We start from the raw sequence: 19,014 nt of genomic DNA, 5'->3' as shown, positions 1-19,014 counted from the left end.
GTGTGTGTGTGTGTGTGTGTACAAGTATATGTGTTACCTGCTGGCACAGTAGAACGAGATTAATTTGAAGATGTCATCAAACACCAGAGAGGAACCATCTAAGTGGAGAACTGTGACAGAAAACACATTAAGAGTGAATCACCAACCACTCTGCTGTCTGTGCTCTGCCACGCATATCTTGCATTTTGTATTTCCACAGTAGCTCTTTGCATTAGTGTGTAACACGCACATGTCTTGTGTTGTTTGACCATCAGGTCGTGTACGGGCGGCGTCCCCTGTTCATCAGGCAGGCGTACTGACAGTGTCGTGCCCTTGTCCTCTGTGCCGTGAACCAGGAACGCCTGCGAACGACGACATGTGGTTACAACTCTGAGGTCAGAATGGAGAACATGTATAGAAAAGTACTGAATCAAATATGTACACAAACGCCACAAACATAAATGCACTGCTTTGTGACAAAAATGTCAGATATACTGTATCACATTTTCATATTGCAAAAGCTGACAACAGCAAAAACAACGCAGCCAACTACTGCAGCCTGTATTAAAGTTCCACAAATATGGGTTTCAAAAACTGTTATTTTTTGTCCCATAGTTTCTTATGCAGAAAGAAAATGACATATAACTGTAGATTAATAAGAAGAGTCCTGGAAAGGACTATGCCTTTAGAGGAAACTGAGATAATGTTTAGTTGTCAAACTTCTAATGAGTTAGTGGTGTAAGCTTGAGATTCTTTAGTCAGTCAACAGCAGATCATACAAAAATGTTAACTTTGTCTACGGTCAAGCATATAATTCAAAATCTAAACGTGGAAATTAACGTTTTCAATTTTTAATATGAATAATGAATTCATATTTGACTTGAGCTTGAAAGAATAGTTTGACATCTTAGGATATACACCTATTTACTTTATTTCCTAGAGTGAGATGAGAGGATTGACATAAAGCTCATTAAGTATGAAGCTAAAATACAGACAGGGGGCAATTAGCTTAGCTTAGCATAAATACGGGACACAAAGGGAAACAGCTAGCCTGGCTTTGTCCTAAATTTAAAAGTACATCTACCGACATCTCTAAATGTTGTTCTCACATGCTGGATCTTGTTTCTTTAATCCGTACACAAACAGAAAAGGGCAATTTGCGGTTTTAGAGGGAGTGACATGCTGTCACTATTTTTAGACAGGTTTTTAATCCGCCCAGCATAACTAAAAACCACAATTTGGGGTTTTTAATGTTCTGTTCGTGTATGGATTAAACAAATGAAATACGACAGGTCAATAACTAAACTATAGTAGTGTTGGGTGTATTTTTAAAGGTGCTAAATATGGAATTTAGAGCATTTCTATTGCCTCCACACGGCTCTGTACATGTTGAGGGCTCAGCCGGCGGTTAACAGCTAATGGTGCTACAGTGCAAACAGCGGCATATGAAAAGCACGGAGAAGCTCTGATAACAACAGGGAGAAGTTCATATATATATGAATATATATATATGAATATTAGTGCTGGGCAAGTTAACGCATTATTATCGCGTTAACACATTCATTAATTAACGCCGACAATTATATTATCACGCGTTAACGCAGTTTTATTTATTATTAAGCGGACATTTTTAACACAGGAACTGGGCAGCGAGCGGTGAAAAGCTGTTTGTGTGGCATCTCTTCCGTCTCTTCCCGTTTCCTTCACCTACATTCCCCTGGGTCCTAAGTCCCTCCAGTACAGCTTCTTATCACCCTCTATGTACCAACGTACATTTATAACAAATACCACACATATTACGGTAATCAGCGTTGCATAGTGTCTGACCAAAATAGTAAAAAATAAATTATTCATTTAAATTAGTTTTTTAGAGTTTTTAAAGTGTTTTTGTATGTAATATGTATAATAAGCATATCATTTAAAAAGGAAAAAAACATGACTTAGATAGGTTTGCAGTTTTCAAGGTGTATATTTCAAATTGCATCTCTTACACAGATGAAGATAAAGTTGTGAACACCGGCTGAATATTTATTATCAGAATCATTATAACTGTATTATAACTGCTACTGTGTAAAGGGAATACTGCTGTTAAAAAGAACCTTATTTGTTTAAATTGTTTGCAAACCAAATGTTATTGCACTTTTGTTCATATAGCAGCACTTTTAAAATGTGCGCAATACACTACTCTTGAATTCATTATTGAACTTTGCGCATAAAAATCATGCGATTAATTGCGATTAAAAATTTTAATCGTTGCCCCGCTTTTCCAGAGAGGTTTTAATATAAACTCTAATTCGAAGAGTTGAACAGTGTGTACATGTGTATGTGTCTCACCCCAGCCATCTCTTTCTCCATTATACTTGTGGTTTGGTCTTGGCTGAGTCCTTTTGGCTGCCATACAGAGATACTCGCAACCAGTCGATCTATAGGACTCAGCAATGGAGGAGTTGGAGGTGATGGTGGGATAACAGGGGTAGGAGGAGGAGGAGGAGGAGGAGATGAGGAGGAGGAGGAGGATGGGATTGCTGGCAACAATGGAGCGGGAAGAGAAGTTAAGAAGGAAGTAAGATCAGAGGAGACAGTTGGCTGCAGAGAAAGCAGGGGAGCAGGAGAGACTGGAGTAGGGGAGAGAGGGGGAGGGAGAGCTGGAGGAGGAGGGTTGTGGGAGAGAGGGGGAGGAACAGAGGAAGGGGGAGTATTGGAGGAAAGGGGGGGAGGAGGTTTGGAGATGGGAGGGAGAGGAGGAGGGGGTTTGGAGATGGGGGGTAGAGGGGGAGGGAGGGTTGGAGGAGTGGATGCAGGTAGAGGAGCACACGAGGGGAGCTGGGAGGACTTCAACGTGGGAGGGGGTGGTTTGGGTCGACATGGCCGGACCGGAGGGTTGGAGGAGGGCAGGGAGGGTGGAGAGAGGGTTGAAGATGGAGGGATGGAGGCAGAAGAGGGGATGGATGGAGTGTCAAGTGATCCTGTCAGAGGACTTGCGTGGCTGTAAATGGAAAAAAAAGGCGAAAGGTTAAGGAAGGAAACAACATGTGGAGGATTTGTTTATATCTCGTCTCTGCTTCAGTTTGCCTCTATAAACGAGCATCCGGTCACCAGGACTTGGATTATTGACTCGGATTGCAGAAACACTTCAGTAAAAGCTGAAGCTTACCCCATGTGCTGCATGCAGTTTTGTGACACATGATGTGTTTCATAACTGTGAATGACTGAAACCGTTGTTGAGAGGGCCAGGGGCCATCCATTTGCTTTAAGGAATCTGCTGCATTGTTTTGCTTTATGGCACAAAACAGAAAGATGGTCTGCTGTTGCAGTGTGGTCTCAATTTGACATAAGCTTTAAGGATAGAGCTGGTGTTATTCTATATTTTTCTTATTGCCATCTATTCCAACATGTTGACCCATCTCTCAATACTTCCCAATGTCCTAATCTTGTCTCTAGCATTCAGCCCCAAGCCCATTGGTTACTACTTAACACCAAACGCAAAGCTGACATCCAATTACATCCAAAGTCAGTGCAAAGATGCTGTGTCTCAAAAGCCTATGAGCGTTGACATTCTCCTGTCATCACTGACGTCCTGACGTTGTTGAATCAGAAATGGAGGAAAAAAATATTGTAGCCGTAGGTTTTCACCCAGAGCTCTATAATACATAGTCCAGAGACTGGACGAAACTATGTATATAAATGTGCGTGTAAAAAACCATATGGTACAATCAATAACGACTGCCATGTTTACGCCTATATAATGTTATTTTGAGTGTTGATTGGAGCTGCTACATTGTTAGCAAAGCCTAGCGCCGATCGATCCGAGTTCCATTCAGAAAACAAGAAGAAAGATACAGCATGAATATAGACTTTTTACTAATCGGCATCATTATGTAGTTATTTCAGGATCCTTTTTATCCGGTCATTGCAATTAAATCACAGCAATTTTTAAAATGTTGTGTTCATACAGCTGTGGTAAACCAGCCGATGTGTGGCTTGCTAGATATAGTGAATAAAGCTCAGTAAAATTCACCAAGCGTTATGAACCCAGACACGATGCCGATTAGTTTCCCGGAATGTCCTGGATTTGCACAACATGTACAAAGCAGAAATAGACGTTATTTCAGCCGTGACTGATGAAACGTTGTCTAGGCGGAGGATGACGTGAACAAACACGAATTAACCTGAGATAAACCTCCACGAGTAACGCAACACAAAATCTGCTTGGTGTGAACACAGCATAACTCGGCATTAGTAATGCTGCATTAACAGATTCATTTGGGCCCCTTGAGAGCAGCAGAACAAGCATTTAACGCAACATTGACATACATGTGTGATGATTGAGATCACCACAGTAGCACCGGCGTGATACATCTTTGCCATGTCTGTATGTGAGACAGTCTTCTCTTCAGTCCATACTTGCACTCTCTCACACCCTCCGGAGTTCAGTACATCTAACATTATTAAATTAATAATCCTTAAATATATTCCTGTAAACTGATTTTGAAACCGTAGTTTAGAATTTTTTTATTTGGTAACAACACTAATGAAAGCTGTGGATAAAACCACAACAATGTTGGTGATACTTCTCTGCAGGTTTGTCACTACAGGCGACACATTACACATGGTTAATTGAGAGCTTGTTACTACTCTATAAAATTAATAATGCAATGCATGTAAAGTGGGTCACAATTCTATAATCTAATTTGAAAACAGCTGGGCAATGTGGTGTTAAATTAACGTCAGTCAAACAGGAAGTAGGCTATTGTTGGGGACTATTTTCAGATGAATCTACATTTGTTGTGTTGCTGAGTATTTTTGGCTGCAGGACGGTGTGTATGTCAAAATACATTACATTGTGTGTGTGTTCATGGTTTGAAGGAACATATCACCCAGTGCAACAGTGTGGCCTATTGATGTGCTTTTAGCAGTTGTGACGGACCTCACAGATTTAGGTTGGTTTGTGAAACGTTTAGGTTGTCCACCCTTTTGACGCTTAATTATTTGCTTCTGTTCACTCAGTTTGGTAGACAAAATCCAGTGCCATCCTCTAGTGCCTTTGTTTTTGCACCACAGAGACTTGTGACAGACCTGTTTGTGGAAAGGCCAAGTGTATAAATGCATACGTGCACAACTGAGATGTGTAATGAGTTGCAGTACTAGAGAAACAAATAAGTAAAAATTGCACTTTTTTAGTTGTTTTATGATTTTCTGTTTGCTTAAGAAGAATCAAAGAAATAAAATCAAACGCCCTGTTCCTCACATTATTGTATTGCATCACATTCTTTTGCATCATGTCCAATAGCATAGTAAGGCATTGAATCGCACTGTTGAACTGTGTGAAATCGCATAGCGTTGAATCGTCTCGTATCATATCCCTTTGGTATATATGTATATGGTATACATGTTAGGCTGATGGAAAACAAGACAATTGTCTGGAGAAGAAGGTCAAGTTCAACACTGTCGTTGCAAGAGAAAGCAGTGTGGGAATAGTCTTAACTCTGAGCAGGAGAAAGATGCTACGATTAGGGTATTTTCACAATGATGCCATGTTGATGTTTAAAATGCTCCAGCGTTTCCGACTTCACGTAACAACTAGCAACTCCACTAGTAACTCTACTTTGCCTTCAGATGACAGAGAAGAACACTCCCAAGATCTGATGGTTTTACCTTGTATAGCACAGAGATAGGATCTCTAAACCAGTTCCACTTAGATGCAACCAGTTCTGCTTTCAATATTACAGCATGTTGATATTACTTTTAATACAGTGACAGTTGAGATGCTGTGTTTGCAGTTAGTACAACATGCAGGATTTTAATGAGAAAACAACGTGACCAAATCAATCCAATTTTAGATTTTATACAGTGGCCTCCATTGCTGTTCAGACTGCTTACTTCTTTTTGTAGCATTAGCTAGCTAACACAAATCACAGTACCCCACCTCAGTGAAGAAGATATACAGTAAATGTTGACCTTTGAAATATAGTTAGTTCGGATCCGTAAGTCACACAGTAACACAAACAAACTAACATAATTGATGCTGTGGTGGACCAACAACTCCTGTGTTCTACGAGGTAAAATTACTGTTTTTGTCAATTGAGTTCAGTGGCTTTGACGAGAGCGATGCAACTCCTTCAGTTCCCAGTTTGAAAAAAGTGTCTGATGATGGCAAGATGTGAAATATATTTTAAATATAGAGTACATTTTTTTAGGGGGGCCTTCTCTTAAGGTTGCTAAAATATGTTTCTCTGCTGTTCACTTCTGCTTTACCTCGCCGTCAGACAGCCTTTCCGGTAAGCGGTAACTGAAACTGTCTCTTCAGAGCCACAAGACTCCATTGAAAAAAACTATACTTTAATTTTACCTCACAGAACAGGGGAGTATATACATAGAAAACCCACTTCTATAAATCTGAACTTACTCTTTAAGTTATTTCCAAATTTAGCATATATAAATAGTTCTTTCATAACCTGATTGATTAGCTTACGGCGGAGTGGGTGTTTCCATTTGAAAAACCAGGGAAAGAACACAGATGGAGTCAACCTTTAATGGACCTTAGCTCTTTTAGAGGTATTAAAGGGTCAGTTCACCCAAATAATGTATTTTTTAATTTTTTAAACTATGTGGTGAACATCACAAACAAATTTAATTTACCTCCATAGTTTTTGAGCAGTGGCAGAAATCTCATCGCATCTCAATACCTGAGCAAATAAAACATCTGGATGTATAGAAACCATGAGAGGTAAGTGAGATGTTGTTTTGTCATTTGTCCTTTACAATCTCCTTCTAAAAGAACAGATATTTGAGTTAGCGCCCTACTTAAGATCTGCCTCCTTTGAACTATTTGTTACTTAAACCACTGAATATCTTTTTAAGCCACATAGAATCCTGTTTTGAGTCAGATCCCTCTCCTGTGAATTAAAAAAGGAATATCGGGAAAAACTGAGCAAATCACATGTCTGCAGATCACCCTAACCCTGTTAGTGACACACATGTGTGACACATATAGTCATATGGTTCCAAAGGGTCAAAGAGGAATTGTTTTAAATGTGGGATGTGAGCTTTATTTGCAGTCCTTTGGATAACACACCAGCACTTTACTGACTGGTGCAAAGTTACTAAGTACATTGCCTCAAATGCAAATATAGATATAGGAGTGGTACTTTACTTGAGTATTTCCATTCCATGCTAGTTAATACTTCAGTTCCACTACAAACTACAAATACAAGTTATTACAAAACGAGATCTTTTTAGATTAATCTACCCAACAGAATATGAAATCTCCCTTTCCGGCCACAACAAGCTAGTTATGGATCATTAATAACAATAATTCAGTAATGAAGTAATATTCAAAAGGAAATCATTCTGCATTACTTTTATTTATAAGTACATTTTGCTAATAATACCTGGCACTATTACTAGTGACAAAGTAAGGTATCTGAAAACCTCATCCACACCTGACTTTTGCTTGACCTAACATGACCTTTAGGAAAATCGCACTCTTATCGAAGTACAAGAAAAAAAGCAACACAATCCTGGCACTAGCTCTTTCACAAAATGAATGTAAGTAAAGTTTAAAGTTGAGGCTGTTCTACTGTAAAGAGTGACATTCAAAGTCACAGCTGCGAACATTAGAAATCAAACATGCTTACAAATCCCCACAGGCCTTATAACGGTCTGATCTGCCCTTTCAGTGGTCAGTAACAACTTTCAACCGCTCTTATTCCCCCATACAAGCAATTCATGGAGTAGAAATGTGATTTGATGAGAAGGTATTGACCTAAATATCAGCCGTTGAGTCTTCACATCTGTTTTTCCTGCTCTGGCTGTCTAACTTTTCAACCCCCGGAACCCCCCCCCCCCCCTCTCCCCTCCGTGGCAGTTTCAACACCCCCCCCCCCCTTCCCACTGTCTCGACGGAGTATATAGTTCCTCCGCTGTATTTTCACCCAGCTACACTGTCGCAGACCCCTCACACACTCACCTTGTGTCCTTGCAAACAACGTTGGCTTTCATCATATTTCCACAGATTAAGTGTTCGACTGCTCTCTGTCACTCTCTCTCTCTCTCTGCTCCATCAAGAACCCCACCTTCCCCTGCCTTTTTTCTTCCTGCTGTTGAATAGGAGCAGGGCTGAATAAGGGAAAAAAAGGCGAAGGGAAAATATGCTTCTCTGTCAGCCCTCCCCTCCGTTTCTGCCTCAACTTCCTGAGCTGATCGTCAAGCAGGAAGAGGCCGAGCACTTTGGTCAGACTTCCCCTGCTCTCTCTTCTCTGTCTTTCTTTTTCTTTTCTGTCATGCAATCATGCTTTCTGGTCCCACTGTTGACAGTCCCGCCTAGTGTCGTTACTCCTTTTTTCTTCTTCTTTTTTTTGTTAAGTGCTGAAGTTAAGACATCTTCCAATAGATGTCATCATCTGCTCATGTCAGCGTATTCAAATCTGTAGATGTGGCCCAAATATTCAGCAGATTCTCTGTTAGCCTCCTCCTCTCCTTCCTTCTGCCCTCCCCTCTCCTTTAAAGACTTCCAGATGCTCCCCTGTTCAAACTGTGGAATGTACAACTTCATGTCCCCCACCCCCCCTTTTTTCTCCTCTCTTCCTGCCCCCCCTCCCAACACAATTAAAACTCACAACTTTACTTGTCTTGTCAGTCCTTCCCACATTTTTTTAACCACGTAGATCACACTTGGGGTTGGACTGATATGTTAGTGTGAAGCTTTCAGTGTAAAGTGTCTATGCACTTGTAGAGGCGTATCGAGAAGAATCATATTCCGGAGGAGTGACTTGATACTTTGCAGGCATGAAAATACTCAAAACAAAAACCTGAATATTGTCACAAAAATATTTATGCTAATCAGAGACTTACGTCAGTCAAATTCTAGCACTGTTAACAAAAGCATGGTCTAAAGGTCAACAGCTAACTTTTTAAAAATGTATATTTGCATTTACTTTCTGCGTGGACATGCAGATGTGGTCAAAGACACACACACACACGCACACACACACACGTACACAGCCTGCATTCACAATGCAGCCAAGTGTGGTGACTGTGCAGCTGCTTCCTGTGCAAACAGAGGTGGTCACACATGCTTGGATTCTGCAAACTCTGCTCGGTTGAACGTCAGCAACCACTGGAGGGAGCTCCTTACACACCATAGTTATAGTAGCCATGGTGGTGGACTATTATAGAACAAAGGCCTATTACACACCATGAAACATGGTCAGTGCTTTTCTAGGCACCGTTTCATCACTAGGCATGCCGTCAGGAGGGAACATGGATTATTAAAATATCGTTTTTGCCAGGTGGCAACGTCCGGTTCTGAAAAGTGAAGCCAATGCGGAAGTACCCTAGACTTGCATTCTCTCTACTGACCATCAGGGGGCAACTCCTCTGGTTGTATAGAAGTCTGAGAGAAAATGACTCTACTTCTCTCTTGATTTATTACCTCAGTAAACATTGTAAACATGAGTTTATGGTCTTAATCGCTAGTTTCAAGTCTTCTTCAATACAGCATAATGTTCATTTAGTAAATTATGGTCCATTTAGAGTCAAAATAGACCATAAAGCAGGGTATGCTTTAGGGCGGGGCTACCTTGTAAAGTCGAAATATGGTTACTTCCAATCACCGGTTGCAAAGATCCAAGATGGCGACTGCCACAATGCAGAACTCGAAGCTTCAAAACTGCAGTCTACAAACCAATGGTTGACATCACAATGACTATGTCCACTTCTAATATACAGTCTATAGTTCTGTGTTTTTGCGGGAGTTCCCTGAACGCCTTGAGTTCAAAGAACTTCAGCAAAGACCGGAAAAGAACCCCATACGCATAATTTAACGTTTAATATTGAAACAGTCACGTACTGAAATTTTGTACGTACAAAATAGAGCTGAAACCTTATAACACTGACTATTGAAAACCTTTCCCTTCTCACATGCTTATGTAATGTGTATTCTCCTTTTCTTGACCTTTCTTATTTAGCTTATCTACATATCTGAGGACAGGCTGGTACTCAACAGAAAATGGAAAAATAGATTTAAAGGACATCAATTCAAGAGCGACTGTAAAGGCAAACAAGGTTGTCCATAGGAATATAAACTGTTATGTACATTACAGTGTCTATGCTAGCAGCTCTGTAAGGTTATAAACTAAATTATTTTGAGTGTTGATAGCAGCTACAATGTTAGCATACTCCAGCCCTGATCGATCCATACTGTATTCAGAAAGCAAGCATTTTACGAATGCATGAATTCAGACTTTTTACAAATTGCCGTCATGATGGAGTTATTTTAGCATCTTTTTGGTCCGTGTATTGTAATAAAACCCTAGCCCTCAATACCGCTTGTTAGATACAGTGAAGACAGGCACCTCTGGATGATGTAATGTACCTAGACACGACAACATTTGGTTTCTGGATATATCTGGGACTTCTACAATATGTAGCTACAAAACAGCAGTGGTGGTTAAAAACCTGTTTCCACTCCTGTAAAATTCGCCTAAAACGTCTATCCAAGGCATACCCAAAGTAAATTGAAAGCTGTTCTTGAACCATTTGGAGTACTGTAAGTGCTACTGGCATTGAGTAATATAAGGTTGAACACACTGAAGGAGAAGGTTTTTATTTCCGCCTGAATATTTATTTGCAAGCTGATGCCTGCAGATGACTATAGCTGGACTTATTAGCTGGAAAACACAATGGGACCACAGCATGAAGCCTTACCTAGTCCAGGTTCACATTTGAAAACAATAGCACTAACTAAGAGTTATTTATATTGATAAGAGATTTTACACATGTTTTACTATGAGTATGTCTTGGCCCTTTTCAAAACAGGACATGTGGTGACCCATGGTATTACACCCAGCTTATGTGAAAGTGTGTATTCAAAATTCAAACAAAGCTTATTTGAGTCTAAATACAGTCACCTATAAATTATTCTACCATTAGCAATTTTCAAAAAGCCTCTGGAAATCCAACTTACACACCTTGGCCTTATGCTCAGACACGAGGACCTGACTCGCGGTGTCACAAGTGACTTCCACAATCTGTTTCTAAATCTACCCCCTGAATCTGCATATCATTCTTTTCGTAATTTCATTGGCTATACGACGTGTGATTCATCAGAACGATCGGTTGCAATTGGCTCGAGCGTCACACGAAAGAAGAGAGGCAGGCACTAGCCTTCAACTGGGACTCTCGTTGGCTATTCTAGGCTCTGAAGAGCATATGGAAGCACCTAATAGGTCAAATGAGGTGTCAATCGAAGCGTCATAATGCAGCAGCCATTTTGAGATACAGACAGCGCCGTGTTTACATGGAAAGTGAAGGTATATTGAGAAAATAGATCGCTAGTTAGCATATCTGCCGGCTAATTTGAAATGATGCAACAGCAGTCCTTGGGTGTTTATGGACGTAATAATGTGTTTGGACTAAATCTTTTACTGGATTGGATCGTCTGGACCTTTGGCAATCTAACAAGACCGTTTATGTCGGACTTTTATGTATGGGGGAAGTACCATGAAGCATAATTGGTAAGTTGCGTCAATATTTGAACTGCTTATTTTGGGGTTGGTGGTCTGACAGAGGCATTGACTGTACCTGCTGTTGTGATTGTATCTTGAAATGGTTTACATGAGTCGAATCTCAAGAATCTTAGCTTTCTAACGCGATATCGCTTCAGTGCCTACCTATAAATAGCCATTGTGTACATGACACAAATGTACAGTAAACACTCTGATAGCCCGCGGACGGGCCGTCGGAATGGTAACAGGTCACGCCATGGTTGATAAGAAGTTGTCGGAATCTACATGGAAATCCTCTCTGATGCATCGCAAGCGAGTGACGCAAATGAACACAAATTATTCAAACTTCGCACAAGTTGGTGTCAGCAAGGCATGTCAAACTCCGCTGTCAAGTAACGCAAAGTGAAAATTCGATCTGTTTGGTGTGAACAAGGAGTTAGACTAAGGTCAAACATTTACCCTCAATGGCAAATTAGACCTCAAGAAACAGTGAGAAATACCTACTGCTAGGCTTAGTCTTCTCACAGCTGTTGGTCTTATCAAACACAACATGCTCAGCTGTCCGGTGTAGACACACCAGGCTCTGCAGTCTGGAGAGAAAAAAATCACAGCCACAGATTTTCAGAGCAAGTCACTGTTTTTCTTTCAGACAATGTATTTTCAAGGCTGTTGACTGAGATCTTTCTCCCTGTCTCTGCTTGCCTCTCTCTCCTGTCTGTCTTTCTCTCCAACACACACTCACAGAGTCAACACCACTTGAGCTCACATAGTGAACAAGCATAATAAAGGGGAGTGTGAGTCAGTCTTCTCTGTCAATCACACAAAACATCATGGAAACGACTGATCCAATTCTAACAAGAACCAGGTACAGCTTGCACTTGAAACCCAGGAGTTTCAGACATCTCAAACTATTTTCATGGTATTCCTCATGTTTAAATCAATTTAATTTAAATCATTTGAATGCATATGGTCCGTACAGACTTTTTGTACTGTGAGCCACATCTATTGTCTTTGTTGTTAGAACTCTGTCCACTGCCTTAGCATTGAGTGAGCTGAATGTTTCTTGCAGGAATATTTCATTGAGGGACATTTTGTTCAGTTGATTAACAAAACTCAATACATATAATACTCCTACTCATCCTCCTCCTCACCAACATCTGCCTTTATGATAATAATTTAGGACTTCTTAAAAATGAGTTTTTAGTCCTGTTGGTTTGTTTGAATCTTAGTCAGGAAATGTCAAAGTAGTTAACTAGTAGAGAGAAATTTCAGGGAAATTTGATGGAAAGGTAGGCCATGGTCCAAAAAGTAAGGAATTAATTTTTGTTGCTGAAGAAGGGAAGTTTTTTGATGGTCCATCTGGTTTCCAATTCTTGTAGGTGTGGCCTATTGGAAATTCACATCTGTAACTCTTGAACATATTGTGTAATTGTACCCAAATTTAGAAAACTTAGTGCAAATCAACGAGAACTTCTGCAAATATATACATAACAGCAATATGATGAATGGTCGTTGTACTGCTGATTAACTTTACATTTTGAACAATTTATCCTCTTTTAAAGCGCTGATATTCCTGCTTAGGATTTTGAAATGACCCAAATGAATGGCCATCAGTAGCCAACAGATATGATAATGTGATTTGTTTTTTAATAGAGCAGAAATTGCAGTGAAGAAGTGCCACTTCCCAGTTGTCATGTCAATGTGGTTGTTGAGTGACCGAAATTAACTTTCAATTTCAGCTATAATCGAGGGGATTGAGAAACAGTGCCTCCGTCACATACGTATGTTCAGAGTGTACTGATAAATAGAGTTTTCCACTGTAAAATGTGTCATATGCATATCTTGGTCACATCTCTTTAATAACCACATTTAACCTTTTAACCTCTCAGCCTATTTTGAGGCCTCTCCTCGAAAATGTCATACCCATACTGAAAGGGGCTTATCTCGCTAACTACAAGGTCTATTTGAATAATTTCAATGGGATTATAACACTAACACTTGTGATAGTTTTTTAATATGTGTACATATCAGTGTACACTGTTCAAAAGTTTGGGGTCACACAGACAATTTCGTGTCAATTTTCAGTTTCTTCGCAATTTCTCGCATGGAATAGCCTTCATTTCTAAGAACAAGAATAGACTGGCGAGTTTCACATGAAAGTTCTCTTTTTTCTGGCCATGTTGAGAGTATAATCGAACCCACAAATGTGATGCGAGGTAGGCCAGTTTTATAGCTTCTCTCACCAGCATAACTGTTTTCAAGGGTTTTCTAATCATCAATTAGTCTTCTAAGGCGATTAGCAAACATAATGTACCATTAGAACACTGGAGTGATAGTTGCTGGAAATGGGCCTCTATACACCTATGTAGATATTTCATTAAAAACCAGACGTTTCCACCTAGAATAGTCATTAACCACATTAACAATGTATAGAGTGTATTTCTGATTAATTTAATGTTATCTTCATTGAAAGAAACAGTGCTTTTCTTTGAGAAATAAGTGACCCCAAACTTTTGAACGGTAGTGTATATGTTACTGGTAAATGCTGAATGAATATAACACAGCTCAAATTGAAAATGTTCAGGTTCGCCTGGAAAAGAAAGCACTTTTGTCTTTGAAATAATGCAGCAGTAAGCCTAAAACTCTCCACAATCATAGCTCATCATGTCAGCAGTCCTTTTTAAAAAAGAATTTGCTTTGATAAAGTGAAGCAAGCCAAGTTTATAGAGGTTGGAGTACAGAGAGTTCATGCCAGGTCAAGCCAAAATTCAGAATTTTCAAACCAGGTTTCCAGCTGTTCTATTCTAATTTTATATACTATATAACTATAAATTTCACTTGTTTTATCACTAATAGTGTTCAATCTATCTAATACAGCAGTTTGGCATCATTTTGAACCATTTTTGATCTCTCAGGGGCCTGATTTATGTGTTTTATGTGATTTTTTTCGTCGGTCCCTGTGTGTATTGGCAGTTTTTGAAGCCTATGATTGGTCGATTTGCACATGTGATACGTCTTAGAATGCGGAAATGAATTTAGAATGCAGTGGGCCGGTCAGTCAGGTGATTGACAGACTTTTTAGCCACTAAAACTCCAAAAGAGTTGCGCAACTTTAGAGACTTTAGTTAATGACGTGCCTTTTACGCTAATTTTCTACACCTACAAGTAGGGCTGCACGATTATGGCCAAAATTATAATCACGATTATGGCCAAAATCATAATCACGATTATTTTGATCAATATTGAGATCACGATTATTTATCACGATTATTCATTAATTCTTTTCAGTGTTTTCCCTAGGTTTACAGCTTTTTGGGGGGGGGTGCTACTCGCAGGAGAGCGACAGTTGCATCGTGCGCGTTGATCGGGGCGGAACACCGCCATGCGCGATACAGAAAGCAGGGGAATTGTAAACGTGCGACCATGTAGTGACAGACTTAACATGCCGGCGTGTAAATAAATTAAGCACAAGTACTCGTCCTTCAAGATCCTGTCTCTCTACTCTTCTCCTTCTTCTACTCTTCTACTTCTACAGGGTGCGCGCATGACACCTCCCATCTCGTTCTCCCCCTGGTGGTTGGCTGACTGTTAGTTGAGGAAGCGCTTGATTTGATATGTAGCAGAGCACGCATTTTAAACGTCAATATCGCTGACGATCATGCTCATTTAATTGTGGCAGCCAAAATCGTGATTGCAATTAAAATTCGATTAATTGTGCAGCCCTACCTACAAGCATTGCATCTCGTAAACTTTTACAATTTCAGTAACTGGTATTAATAACTGCTTTTTGAGACAGTCCGACGACATGTTGCATAAAAGAGACACAAATTCCAGCAAGTCGGTAGAACTTAGCCAACAAGCTGTCGAAGAAGCTAATGCAAACTCGAAGGCGAGTTTCTGAGTTTACTGTTAATATCTCCAAAGTCATCGATGGAAAGCTTGGGCCACCGTTACAGTTCTTACAAAGCCCCTAATAACTTTACAGTCATGATCACCGGATCAAAGACTAGGACCTCGGCTCTGTAAAATGCTGTCGATCTTGTCGAGGGCAAACTGAGAGCGCTGGTAAACAGGCTTTATCTCTTTAATCCTGTTTGGTTTTGGCTCTAATTTTGAGTTCTTGATTCAGATGCAGATTAGAAATTTCCAAATATCGTCTTCTGTGATCAACATTACAGGACTTTGCAGCCTTGACAATTAAATAATGTTAACAGCACACCTTCCTTGGATTTATATTTTTTCTGTAGGTTGCACTTATTCGATTTGATTCTTCCTCTTCTGTTTGCACTGAATGGAAACAAAACCATCACTGCCTGCATTTGGTACAGGAGCAAAAAATAAAACAAACATACATTCTGATACTACTGATCATTGCGTCACATTAACATCTCTTAATGATTAAAAATAGAGCATGTTCTTCCACACAGCCGTACATGGTCAAATGATGTTGGTGATGACGACGCTTTATAAATTGCACTGCACTGTATGTGAGTGCCCATTGTTGCTCTTTCTTTCTCTGTCTCTCTCACTCTCCCTGCCACCTCCACAGTGATGCGTGTTGCATTAACACTGAGGTGAAGAGTGGGAGGTAGAGGGCAAACTGAAAGGGCTACAAGAGGGATGGAGAAGAAAATTGTGTGTGGGAGACTGAAACATGGATAGATGGATAGATAGATAGATCCTTCCTTCATTCCTCTTCTCCTTCGTTACCTCATTTCCAAAATGTCGGATGGTGATGATTTCCCAAGTGAACACACTCAGGTCAAACTAAATCCAGGATGGAATGAGAGAATGAGGGAGAGAGAAGAATAGAAAGGCAGCTACACAGAGAGATGAGGAGTGAAGGATGAGACGGAGAAAGAGAGAAAAGAGAAGCAGCTGGAGAGGAGAAGTTGGTCTCTTTACAGCTCCAAAGCTCTTAAAGCCCCGAAGCTGTATGGAGTGTAAATGGGAGGAGAGAGAGATGGATGGATAGATAGATAGATGGAGAAGAGCAAGAGGTGGAGGGAGGCTGAATTGTGGAGAAGAAAAGCTAGAAGGGAGAGAGAGTGAAAGGGAGAGGAGGAGGAGGAGGAGGGTTTGCGTTGGTGTGTTGGTTGGCAGAGAGAGCGCTTGTCAAAAAAACCTTCCTCTGACAGAAGGCATGATTCACAGCAGAGAGAGGGAGAGAGAGTGAGAGCGAGAGGGGAGAGAAAGGGAGACAAGCATCAGAAAAAAAGCGAAAAACGGCAGAGAGAGAGAGAGAGCGACGACAGGGGCAGAGAGATGCCGGTAAGAAAAACAAATGAGGACGCTGATTTGAGGCAGAATGACAAGACGCTAACAGGATGGGACTGAGATCGACGGATTGGATTGACTGAAGCCGTTTAATGACTGTGACCATGTTGATAAGGTTCTGGCTTTTCTATTGATCCGGGGGGGGGGGGGGGGGGTAGAGCAGGTGGCAGCGGCAGTGATGAGAGAGAGAGAGAGAGAGGGAAGGGGGAGAGAGATGCTTAAGAACAAAGGGACGTTGAAAAGATATGGAACGAGATAAAGAAGAGACCAGGAATGATTCTCAACTATCCTTTGATGGAGCTTAACTAAGTTGTGAGGAAGGCATCTGCAAATTAGACAGTTCTGACTCTTTGATACTACATTTGAGATGGATATCAGTGTGGATACTTCAGGACTACGGCGGAAAGCCTTCTAAAGATGTTTTTTCTATACGTAAATGTCAATCTCTTCTTTTCTTTATGTGACAAAAAGAAGTCTTAATGGAGTTTTTAAACCAGTAAATTATTTTTCATTCCTCTCTCAACTTTTATTCCCCTCTGAACTGGTGAATTTAGTCAGTGTCGTCACAAGGGTGTGTGTGTGTGTGTGTGTGTGTGTGTGTGTGTGTGTGTGTGTGTGTGTGTGTGTGTGTGTGTGTGTGTGTGTGTGTGTGTGTGTGTGTGTGTGTGTGTGTGTGTGTGTGTTGGGGATGCCATGCTTCTGTGGTCAAAATTGGTTTGAAATCTTGTTTTTTTTAAGGTGTTGGGGACTTCCTGTAAGCTAATGCTTAGTGCTCATCATACTAAGTATTGTTGTTATCTCCCACAAAGCTGGAGTTAGCAGGCTAGCTGCTGTAGATTAACCAGTTTGATATATTCAAAGCAGGAATGGCAACATCAAACCAAATGGCCACAATGTCATACTATGACATGTTGAAGTATTCGGCTTCTGATTTCTCGTATTGATGGAGGGAACAGATTTGAAGGAATATTGACGTCACCTTGACTTTATTTTTGGCACCAAATTTGCATGGGGCTTTAAGGCTGCTTGGTGCAGGCTGTGGCATTTGCGTCTCTCCAAATTTAAAATGCTTGCTGAGTTGTTTGAGGTTTTTTATTCTAATCTTTTGTTGTTTTGACTATGGACAGTTTTTCTAACCCTTTCGATTCTACATTTAACCAAATGTATTATCTAATTAGGGCTTTAGTAACTTAATGTTTAGCTCATGTTTCAGGGGGGAAACATGTGTCTAAAAAGAACATTTAGGTTTTTTTAATCTTTCATTGTCTTGCCTTATAAGTGATATGTAATAAATTCCAACTAGGACTACAGTTCCTCACTCAGGGTTCAGCCTGTCCTTGGAAGAAAAACACAATGGGTTTTATAGAATACAGTTGTACTGACAATGTTTTGAAGTGATGGCTTCACTTCCAAATTCCAAAAAGTAAATGCCCTTTGAGTCAAAAAAGGTTTAAAACAAACAATTTTGACAATCCATAAGGTTCTCCGCTAATCCCAGCACAAGGCTTCTCCCTCAGCATTATTGGTAACCCACTAATGAATGGAGTTCATTGGGTTGGTGCTGTTTGACCTGATTGCATTATTTACGATAACAGATTCTGATACTCAATACTAATAACTAGATATATACTGTACTAATAACTCAATACTACTCAATAGACTGAGGAAATGGTTTGCTACTTTTACTCCTTAATATGGGTCAGGCTCCAAACAACACTGAATCTTATGCTTCCCATAATGCAGCTTAATACAGTCTTTCTGTAGACACTTCTTGTTTGATCAAACCCCCCAATTTCAAGGTTGTAACAAGACTTTGAGATGACTCTGATGACATCATCAGGGTTACATTCTCAGATTTGAGGACATTATACAATGGTTGAGTAATACTTCTTGTAAATTGTAACCTGAGCTTTGTTTTGTTTTTAAAATTAGTGGAGGGCCTGCCCCTACAATTGGACATGCAATGATATCAGTGATTGTTAACTAATATCTTAATACTGAATATACTACCATACACTTACATTAATATTCATGGGGAGACTGTCTTCAAGCTGTCTTCCATACAGATCTTTTGTTGTTTGCTTTGTTTTCCAGACAAACGATGGAAATCAACAAACAGCCAGAACGAGAGGAGAAGCTTTGACTGGATTCAATCCTCCATCCACTGCATTCAGCCTTTCTGTCGCTTTGTGTCTGACTGACTAACGCTCCACTGGATAACGACTTAATTGGCCCTAAAAGGACAGCCAGA

At 40.2% G+C, this 19,014-nt stretch overlaps 1 protein-coding gene and 1 long non-coding RNA gene across 4 annotated transcripts in view; one reads left to right on the top strand and one right to left on the bottom strand.

Annotated features, from left to right (window-relative positions):
* The window catches only part of rin3 (Ras and Rab interactor 3), a 22,829-nt gene extending 14,451 nt beyond the window's left edge, over positions 1 to 8,378 (bottom strand). Inside the window, exons 1-4 of one of the 3 annotated variants that reach the window (XM_079174458.1) lie at positions 7,949 to 8,378; positions 2,314 to 2,965; positions 230 to 341; positions 38 to 110 (exon numbers count right to left, since the gene is read on the bottom strand). In XM_079174458.1, the coding sequence (XP_079030584.1) occupies positions 38 to 110; positions 230 to 341; positions 2,314 to 2,965; positions 7,949 to 7,983 (872 nt within the window). In that variant the 5' untranslated portion in view covers positions 7,984 to 8,378. Of the gene's footprint in view, positions 1 to 37; positions 111 to 229; positions 342 to 2,313; positions 2,966 to 7,948 lie in introns of those variants that run through there. The other 2 variants (XM_079174459.1, XM_079174460.1) reach the window with 2 other exon arrangements.
* The window catches only part of LOC306707136, a 20,101-nt gene extending 1,087 nt beyond the window's left edge, over positions 1 to 19,014 (top strand). Inside the window, exons 2-3 of the long non-coding RNA XR_013767415.1 lie at positions 255 to 374; positions 18,858 to 19,014. This is a non-coding gene — a long non-coding RNA (uncharacterized lncRNA). The remainder of the gene's footprint in view (positions 1 to 254; positions 375 to 18,857) is intronic.

Source organism: Pholis gunnellus, assembly GCF_910591455.1.
Source record: "Pholis gunnellus genome assembly, chromosome: 15".
In the NCBI taxonomy this organism is placed as follows: Eukaryota; Metazoa; Chordata; class Actinopteri; order Perciformes; family Pholidae; genus Pholis; species Pholis gunnellus.
This window is presented reverse-complemented; position numbering and strand designations above follow the sequence as displayed.